The sequence below is a fragment of the Mastomys coucha genome, chromosome X (genome assembly GCF_008632895.1).
Source record: "Mastomys coucha isolate ucsf_1 chromosome X, UCSF_Mcou_1, whole genome shotgun sequence".
Lineage (NCBI taxonomy): Eukaryota > Metazoa > Chordata > Mammalia > Rodentia > Muridae > Mastomys > Mastomys coucha.
The window spans coordinates 42,723,848-42,733,856 of record NC_045030.1 but is presented as its reverse complement, the minus strand read 5'-3'; the positions used below and the strand labels follow the sequence as shown (position 1 = coordinate 42,733,856).

Below are 10,009 nucleotides of genomic sequence, written 5' to 3'. Positions count from 1 at the left end.
ATCCAGCTCCAGACACCATTAAGCTTATTTGGGAAATTAATGGTTAGCAATTATTTCTCTAGTATCATACCAGAACCAAAGGACATTCCCTAAATTGACTTGCAGAGCAGAAGCTGAAAGGACCTGACAAACATACATGCAAAAGGCAAAGAACTTGGAAGCTGTTCAGTCCAGGAAAGATGACAAGCTCAGCAGCTCTAATTAGTGTGGAAAATCAGGAAGGTCTCTGGAATGTCTTGTGTTGGGTCCTCTTTGGAAGGCTGGAGAATGTACATTGTGATGTCAGACAATGATCACACCTGAGATGGTACAATTACTCAGAAAAAGAATTCCTATGCACACAGGATTTTCCTTTGACCTCATTATATCTGGTTTTCCAGTTGGAATAAGTCACCCATATTGAGGCATAGTTCTCTCAAGAATCACCCTCACCATTTCCCACGGGTGTGCCTCCTAGGTAATTCTAAATCCACTCAAGCTAACAATCAAGATCACAGAGAAGTGCCTCCCAAGACTTCAGAAAACATATCTAGCTCAAGGTGTCAGGAAGAAATCCTCCTTCCTTCAAATTACATTTCAAAAGAAGCCTCTGGCTATCACCTGGTACCCTGGGTAGACCAAAGGAAAGCACAGAAAAGGGTACACAGCACAAAGGTAAGAAAATGGTAAGAGTAAGTTTTGTGATGTTAGAGCCAAGATGTCGAGCTTGCTAGCCAGTGCTACAGACTGTCTTGTAGGGGAATTTAGACACTTCTCTCAGATAGAGACACAAGAAAAAGGCTGATAGAGTCACCAAGAGACACTTCCCAGATCATAGATAGAGGCAGGAACAAGCAGGTTGCCTTAGCAAGATTTGACTGACTTTACCCTTGCAAGTTGGGGTAAGGTTGCCAGTAGTAAGAGAGGTAGGTAGAGAGAGTGATGGCCTCTCATGGACCCTGTGAATCTCCTAACCCTGGGGCTCAGATGGATTCAGAAAATTCTGGATACCCAGTGACTCCTGAAAGTAGTAAGACTGGACCGTAAAACAAACAAACAAAAACAGCAACAAAACCTGGAACCTTCACTTCTGGAAGGCTCCCGAAACATTTTAAATTGTGACCCTTTTGGACCTGAACTTTTGTATGATCAAAGGTAGACAGGCACAAAACCCTTATACACAAATCAAACACTTACTAATAATGAACCATGAAGAACTTTTACTTTATATACTATAAAAGGGCCCCACACCTTAACACAACTGACTCCATGATGGAAGTACCATTCAGGTCATAAAACTCAGCACATAGACAGTACCACTTATCAAAATAAGAACAAAGATCTAATGTATCAAAGTGCATAGTTTGGGGAAAGTCTCCAAATGGACTGACCTTGGTTTTTTGGCTTCTGTAGTTCTGCTTCTGGCTAACTCTTCTTGTTAATTGAGATATGTCAGCCCAGGACATGGTTTTTATGTTTAAAAGCTCATCCCGAGAGAGGCTGGGAGCTACACTGGGATCCCAAACACTTAAACTGGTGTCCAAGTATTCTTCTCTGGTGGGTACAATATATACTCATACATACACACATACACACACATATACATATATACATATATTCTTTGTTAAAATTGAAAACACATCTTTATAATTACACAGTGTGCTTTTATTCTTTTTACACAAAATTAAATCATGGCCTTATTTGGCTTTCCAGGATGTAAAGGATCAGCCAATATTTTTTCAGAGTTGATTCATTATTTTGACTTCAAAATTTACATGAATATTACATAATTTGAGAATGCTTCAAATAATAGGTAGTACAAAGAGATGAAGCTTTATTTAGGGTCACATAAAAATTGGAAATTATATCCTAAAATAATAGTTTATTTAATTATCTTATTTTTATTGATATCCTGCCTTCACCTCTAAATCAGCTTAAAATGCATTCTCAGCCATGATCAAGATCCTATCTTAGACCCAGGGAAACTCGTCAACTGAGGTTCAACTAGGGGTTCATTTCTCATATGAGTCAGAAAAACTAACGTTCTGCTTCAAGTAGCCCTTTTTGCCATGCCGCGTATGGCAACTGTCTTATTCTGTCGGGCGAATTCACACACAAGTTCTTGTCCACACTCTACCCCTTGTATGCCTAACCTAGAGCCCTCACCCAGGCTTGTGAGTTGAAAGCCAATAGCATCAGGGAGGAGGTGGGGACACGTATCTGTGTCAGAGAGGAACTATGCAGCCTAGGGTAATAATTTTAGTCTGGAGAACCCGGACAGTTCCTCAGAGGGCTTCAAGGAGCAGAGCCTCTCGGAAACCACAAGGGGCGTGCTTTCTAAAGAGCCCACAGATCATGGCCCGTAAGTACTTCTACTTCGACTACGACTACTACGGGGTGAGCTTCTGTGAGGAAGAAATCACGTCTGAACCCGAGGAAAGGGTGGCCTACATGGCAAAGAGCAGCAGCTTCACCGATCAAGTAGCAGGCATCCTGAAAGAGCTGTTCTGTGAGGGCCACCAGAGCTCTATAGGCAAACATAGCTACCAAGGCTGTGGCATGACTAACACCCAGGACACGAAGCAAGAAGAGCCAGAGAAGACAAGTGAGCAGTCATTATTCAGGATTCCTCGGAATCCATACAAATTCACGCCTGGACAGCTGTGGGAACTGCAGGCAGTGTTCGAAGAAACTCAGTACCCAGGTGCCCTCAGAAGGTGTGTACCGGGTTTGTCCCTCAGGACTTTGGGCTCCTTTTCCTCTTCCCTGACCCACCTCCTCACTCTTGTTAAAATGTTTTAATGTCTTTGAGGTGCAGCACATAGATTCACTCATAGTGCCATACCTTTGTCCCTGAGGTACAAGCTCTTCCAAGAGCTTCAGGACACATAGCCTCAGCGGACGCCACGGGAGTGCGCCCTCTAGCGGGTTCAAGCCATAACAAAGACTGAATCTGAGCAAAATGTAACTACACCGCAGGCAGTGGAGGTTTTTGCAAAGCAGTGGCAGGCACCCTGCATGCATTTTGTTGAGAGGGTCACCAGAGTCCTGTAGGTGACCACAGCCTCTCTTTAGTTTTGTTAAATCTAAATCGGGGTCTGAGTTGTGCAGGCTAGCCTTGAATCAACTCTGTAGCCCAGTTCGTCGTCCTTGAACCTGTGATCCTCTTGTCTTAGCTGACATTACTGGCTTGTGGCAGCAGGGATGACTTCTTTCAGTTTTCAGCTGACTTTATGGTGATGGTTGGGGAGAGTTGTTATCTAGAGGTTCTGGATGGGAGTTTTTTCTCTATCAAAGAATTGAAAGGCAGGAGAGGTTCCAGACACAGCCAGGCAGGTAACAAGCTATTGAAACTGAAATAGGACTGGTGCAAGACAAGGCAGGCAGAGAGATGCCTCTCCACTAAGTAGAGAGGGGAATCTGAAAGTGAAATGTTTTTCATCTGGGGGTATATGTGTCAGCCTGCCAAGCTGCTCATTTTTGGATTAGTCATTTTAGACAAAGAAAGGCAAGCTGACAAGTTCATAGCTTCATGTAAACTGAAGCATGCTTAGGACAGGCTTTGAACATACCTGACCATACTGGAGCAGTCAGCCAAAGGCAGGAGAAAGGGCCCAGCAGGCCTTTGTCTCAGGGAAGGAATGTGAGGAGGGGGCAGAAAGTTTCCTGTCCTGTTATTAGTGTGAGACCCCTTTCCCTAGCTGTCTGCAAGTCTGACATTTGTTTAGCTCTTAGTCCCTCAAGAGGACGCCTCTCTTGGGTGATTGAGGTTGCATGCTTGGTGCAAACGAGGTCCCCCAAATGCTCACTGACCACTCCTTTGGTTCCTTTCATTGAAAAGATTATCCTTAAATACAGAAACATAAAAGCCTAAACCAAATCTGAAGGTCAAAATTCAGCAGCCTGAAGTCTTGTCAAGTGGTTTTGGGACAGGTCTCTGGGACCCAGTCTATGATACCAAAGGGAAACCTTAACCCATTAAACAACTGCCCTTTCCATGCCCATAGGCCCCAACTACCACTCTCCTGCCTTATTACTCCTCTCTAGATGCCTTCTCTAGATTCCCTTCACTTAAGGGAAATCAGGCAGAATTTGTCCTTTCTGAGTTAACCTGCTTCAATTGGCATGTCTTCAAGCCTTATCAGTGTGCTAACATCTGGCTGAATTTCTGCTTTCTTGGGGGTAAATTATATCCCAAAGACCCCTTTGCATAGCTATCATATATTTTCTGCTATCGCACCATCTGTAAAAAGAGAGCTGGGTGATTTTCTCTGAGGCTCATATGGATTGCCCTTTGCTGCTGTGAGTAAAGAGACTACACAATTGCCTTTCTTAAAATTCCAGAGTTGCAGTCCTTTGGGGGCAGATTTGTTGAATCATATGATCATTCTATGCTCACTATTGGAAGGAGACCTGACCCTTCCTTTGTGGATATATTGCTTGACATTTCCCAGAATCGAGCACGACGTTTCCAATGTCTTTAGGGACTTACCAGGCTTGTTATTTTGTGGATGTTGTTAATAGCCACTTCTCTGGGTGTGGGATAATATCTATGTGATTTGAAGTTCATTTCCTTACTGCTGTGTGACTTTACCTGTGCTTCTGGCTACTATGACCTGTCTTTGAGGTCAAGTGTCTCTTTAAAAATGTCTTCTATTTAAGTCTGGGTGTGTTTTGGAGTGGGTGATTGATGTTCACGTACGTTGTCTGATTCCATGTGATGCTTTTCTCCTTTAATACCAAGACATTTAAAATTTGTTAGCATTCCAGTTTATCTGTGTCATGTGTATTGCCTGTGCTGGAGCCTGCTTTTTGTTCATACATTTTTTTAGAGATCATGTTAAATAGAATGGATACCTATGTGCCCCTGAAACTATATACCATCCCAATAGTCAGTTCAAAAAAGGTAAAACCACTTCTAAGCATGGTTCCTTCTAAGAATTACTGAAAAATATACTTGTAGATGTGTGAGAGGAGATAGCATTTTAAAATTTTTATTAAAAATATTTTATATAATATATATTTAATTACATTTTCCCTTTCCTAACTCCTCCCAGATTCTTCCTACCCATTCTACTTCATGAACAAAACAAAACAGGAAAACTATCAAGACCATAACACAAATCAAAGCAGACAAAATTAAAAGAAAAAGAAAACAAGACAAAAATAGCAAAATATACTCCTGGACATGGTGCCTACCCTGGAGAATTATGGGGATGATGTTGTCCTTTGCCTTACAGAAGCTTTTCAGTTTCATAAGGCTCCATTTATTAATTGTTAATCATAGTTCCTGAGCTATTGGTGTTCTGTTCAGGAAGTTGTCTCCTGTACCAATGTGTTCAAGGATTCCCCATTTTCTCTTGTATCAGGTTCAGTGTATCTGATTTTATGGATCCTATGTTCTCATCAAAACTATTAGTCTGTATCTTCGGGGGGAAGCAGTATAGACCATTAATATGGAGAGTTCTTAATGATTAGTATTTATTGATTCCTGTTAGTTTGCTGTGTTAACATGGATTTTTCCCTCTTCTGATTAACATTTCTAAGATTTTTTATTCCTTGTGTCCTCTTGGGTGTAGTTAAGCTTCTCTTCAGATTGAAGTTTCCTTCTAGTGCCTTCTGTGGAGGTAGACTGTTATCCAGACATTGCTTCCCTTTGTTTTTATTGTGAAATGGTTTTCGTTCTCTGTCAACTGCCTTTAATAGTTTTGCTGGCTCTAGTAGTCTGATTGGGCAATTGTGGTCTCTTAGAGTTTCTAGAATATATATCCACTTTCTTCCGGCTTTCAGAGTCTCCATAGAAAAGCCAGCTGTTATTCTAATGGTCCCTCATTTGTATATGACTTGGTCCTTTTCCCCTTGCAGCTTTTAATATCCTATCTTTTTACATGTACATTTAGTGTTTCGATTATTATGTGTCATGGGGAGTTTGTTTTCTAGTCCTGGTCCAGTCTATTTGCAGTTTCGTAGACTTTTTATACTTGGTAGGTGTGGTATTTTAATATTGTTCCAGATTTCCTGGGCTATGTATGCCTGGATTTTTATTTATTTTAATATTTAACATTTTCTTCGACTGAGATGTCATTATCTTCTACCTTGTATTCAAGATCTGAAATTCTGTCTTCCATGTCTTTTAATCTATTGATGAGGCTTGAGGTGGGCTGGGAGGAGGGCCTCCTGCAGGCAGGCTGCAACAGAACTAAGAATAAATATGGAGAGCAAGATATTAAATACACAAAGTATTCAAATTGTACTTCATTTTTGCCTAGTATGGAATACTAAGTATTTGTCTTTTTCTATCCACAGAAAAGAGCTGGCAGAACTCATGAATGTGAATGAACAGAAAATAAAGGTCAGTCAGCTTGTTTTTTACTTTAGCAGGGTACTGCTCTCAGACCCACCTCAGGACATAGATGATTGTGTCCTAGGCCTATGTAATTGCCAATTTTTTTTCTTGTGTGCTTTATTCTGGGAAATAAGATTTGGACTATGGGGCTTCGACAAGTGGAAACTGGAAAAAGGAAAATTTAGCTGGTGTTTCTAGCCCATGACTGTGTGTGTATATACATATATACATATATATATATACATATTTCTACCCCATGACTGTATATATATATATATATATATATGTATACATATATATATATTTATATATATATACCCATAATTAACTTGTGTCACACAGGAGTGCTTTACAAGGGTCTTCTACTGGGCATCATTTTGAAACCCAGAGTGACTTGGAAATGATCATATAATTGCAGGGAGAATTTGGTCACAAAAGCTCACATAAGCACTTCACAAAAGAATGAATGAATGAAAAGCAGAATGAGGGAAATGGAATAATTTAACCATAAAATACACTTTCTTTTCTCTTATTTATTTATTTATTTATTTATTCATTCATTCATTCACTTTACATCCTGATCACAGGTCCCCTCATTCCAGTCTCCCCCTCACACAGTCCCTCCACCCATTCCCCCTCCCGCTCCCCCTTCTCCTTCGAGCAATTAGGTGTTCCCTGGGTATCCCCCACTCCCTAGCACATTAAGTCTCTGCAGGGCTAAGTATATCCTCTCCCACTAAGGCCAGACAAGGCAGTCCAGTTAGGAGAATGGGATCCACAGACAAACAACAGTCAGGGACAGCCCTTTCTCTAGTTGTTAGGTGACCCACAAGAAGACCGAGCTGTACACCTGTTACATATGCACAGGGTGTGTGTGTGTGGAAGGCTAGTTACAGCTGGTGTATGCTCTTTTGTTGGTGATTCAGTTTCTGAGAGCCAAGAGGGTCCAGGTTAGTTGACTCTGTTGGTATTCCTGTAGAGTTCTTATTCCATCCAGGCCTTTGGTCCTTCCCCCAACTCTTTTCCCTGAGCTACCTCCAATGTTTGGCTGTGGGTCTCTGTATCAGTTTCAGTCAGCTGCTGAGTGGAGCTTCTCAGAGGACAGTTATATTATGTTTCTGCCTGCAAATATAACAGAGTATCATTAATAATGCCAGGGATTTGTGCTTGCCTATGGGATGGGTCTCAAGATGGGACAATTATTGGCTGGCCATTCCCTCTGTCTCTGCTCCATTCCATGCATTCTCTGCATGTCCCTGTATTTCTTATAGACAGGATAAATTTTAGGTCAAAAGTTTTGTGGGTAGGTTGGTGTCCCTATTGCTCCACTGGGAGTTCTGCCTGACTAAAGGAGGTGGCCGTTCCAGGATCCGTATCCCAACTGCTAGGAGTCTCAGCTAAAGTCACTCCCATAGACTGGGAGCCTCTCCAATCCCATTCCCTCTCCCACCTGGTTCCCTCACTCCTTCTGCATCCTATTACCATAGGCTTGAACTCACTGGTACAGGAGACAACTTCCTGAACAGAACTCCAGTGGCTCAGGCTCTAAGATCAACAATTAATAAATGAGACTTCATGAAACTGAAAAGCTTCTGTAAGGCAAAGGACACTGTCAATAGGACAAAATGGCAGCCTACAGATTGGGAAAGGATCTCTACCAACCCTACATCTTATTGTTACACCAGGTCTAACATCCAAAATATATAATGAACTCAAGAGAGTAGAGACCAACAAGCCAAATAACCCAATTTAAAAAATGGGATACAAGTCTAAGCAGAATTCTCAATGGAGGAATCTTGAATGGCCAAGAAGCACTTAAAGAAATGTTCAAAGTCTTTAGTCATCAGGGAAATGCAAATCAAAACGACCCTGAGGTTGCATGTTGTATCCATCAGAATGGCTTAGATCAAAAACTCAGGTGACAGCAGATGCTGTCAAGGATGTGGAGAAAGAGAAACACTCCTCCATTGCTGGTGGGATTGCAAATTTGAAGTACACAGTTAATACGTTTGGAGTTATTTAAAATTTATATTGAGAAAATTGTATTTTCACTATTGCTGTAGACGAGCATCTACATAAGACTGTTAAATTGATTGTTGTTTTATATCAAACAACTTTTATAATACTTATTTTTATTGTTATAATATTTTATACATTTTAAGGAATATGACAAAAAAGATATTGTAGGTATTGAAGGGGGTCTCTGGAAGGAGCAGTGGTACAAAAGGGAAACAAGAATATGATTCAATTCTATTTAATTAAAATATGTTTTTAAATGTTAACAAATTCAGATAAATTGAAATCATGTAACTTTTCTCATCATAATGCAATAAAAGTTTTTAAAAAAATAAAAAAAAAAATAAGTGAGTATATACCATGCATGCCTTTTTGGGTCTGGGCTACCTCACTCATGATGGTATTTTCTAGTTCCATCTATTTGCTTCCAAAACTCACTTATAAGTGGATATTAGCCATAAAGTACAGGATACCCATGTTACACTCCATAGACCCAAAGAAGCTCAACAAGAAGTGGGGTCCAAGGGAGGATGCTTGAATCTCACTTAGAAGGGGAAATAAAATATGCTCCCATAATCTAAGATCTCTTCATATTAAGGAAGACAAATATGGAAAGAGAGCTTGGTGAATCTCTTCATATCTTTTAGAATGTTTTGAAAGGTGATCTAGACAGTGGTGGTTCTAAATCTAAGTTTCTGGCATTATTATATCTTGTGTCTAGGTTATTGCCCCAAATTACCACTAGGGTGGAGAAGAGTCGGCTCTTGGCTACAAAGAAAGTACATGACCACACTGGCATCCTTGAGACTTTTTCTAAGGACAATTTTAAAAAGAATGACCATGAGCCTATGTACAGAGAGCTTGACACATGACTCTTATTAGGTAAAGTTGTGAAGGATAAAAGACATGTTATTGTGTACCATGTAATATTTTTCTTTACTTTTCTGGTGGTGGCATACGAACCAGGAATTAAGAAACTGTAGGAAAATCCTTAACAAGTAATAGCTGCAGCCATGTAAAGCACATGAGCACTTAAAACTTGCATTGTATGTTCAAAAGAGATTTATGGGGACAAATGATACTGCGTGATGAGTTTTCCCATTAAAGCAGCAACTGATAAACATGCTAATCTAATCCCTCTCTCCCTCTGATTTCAAGGATTGGTTCAACAATAAGAGAGCTAAATTTAGGAAGATTCAGAGGGAAATACTAAGGGGCAAGATCATCACTACTACCCAGGAACAACTTCGCATGAAGACTTTGGTGGAGTCCAAGAAAATCATCATTTTCCAGGAGCAAGTGGGGGATGGGCTCTTCTGGAATCACCAGAACTTTGACATCCTGGGATGTTTACATTTGACTTCATCTTGTCAAACATCAAAGGTTGTCTTATGAACGCCATAGTGTATCCAGGGAGATTGCTCAGTGGGTAAAGGGATATGATGATATTCTTGGGGACCAGGTTTTAGTCCCTGGGCCCCACAGTCTCCCAAGTTCTATCTGACCTTCACATGCTTGTTTGTTGTGTCATGCTCACACATGCAATTAAAGTAAAAAAATCTAATAAAGAACTGTAGTTGAGAAACAGAACTGAGTCTACCAGGTGTGCTTGCTTACAGGTATATTCATTCTTAGTTGTGAAATTTTGTGTGGTGTGTGGACGTTTGA

At 40.6% G+C, this 10,009-nt stretch overlaps 1 protein-coding gene across 1 annotated transcript; it reads left to right on the top strand.

Moving 5' to 3' along the window:
- Positions 1 to 393: 393 nt before the first annotated feature.
- Positions 394 to 9,931, top strand: LOC116092139 (pituitary homeobox 1-like). The gene is made up of 4 exons (XM_031373493.1): positions 394 to 654; positions 2,323 to 2,696; positions 6,286 to 6,331; positions 9,500 to 9,931. Exons 2-4 carry the CDS (start codon positions 2,335 to 2,337, stop codon positions 9,734 to 9,736), a joined length of 645 nt encoding a protein of 214 aa, XP_031229353.1. The 5' UTR covers positions 394 to 654; positions 2,323 to 2,334; the 3' UTR covers positions 9,737 to 9,931.
- Positions 9,932 to 10,009: the final 78 nt, after the last annotated feature.

What these genes read in the sequence shown, in the direction of transcription:
- LOC116092139 (XM_031373493.1), top strand. Translation starts at nt 2,335, where the DNA reads ATGGCCCGTAAGTACTTCTACTTCGACTACGACTACTACGGGGTGAGC. An exon ending in TACCCAGGTGCCCTCAGAAG is followed by an intron (nt 2,697 to 6,285) that starts GTGTGTACCGGG and finishes TTCTATCCACAG; the next exon opens with AAAAGAGCTGGCAGAACTCA. An exon ending in TGAATGAACAGAAAATAAAG is followed by an intron (nt 6,332 to 9,499) that starts GTCAGTCAGCTT and finishes TCTGATTTCAAG; the next exon opens with GATTGGTTCAACAATAAGAG.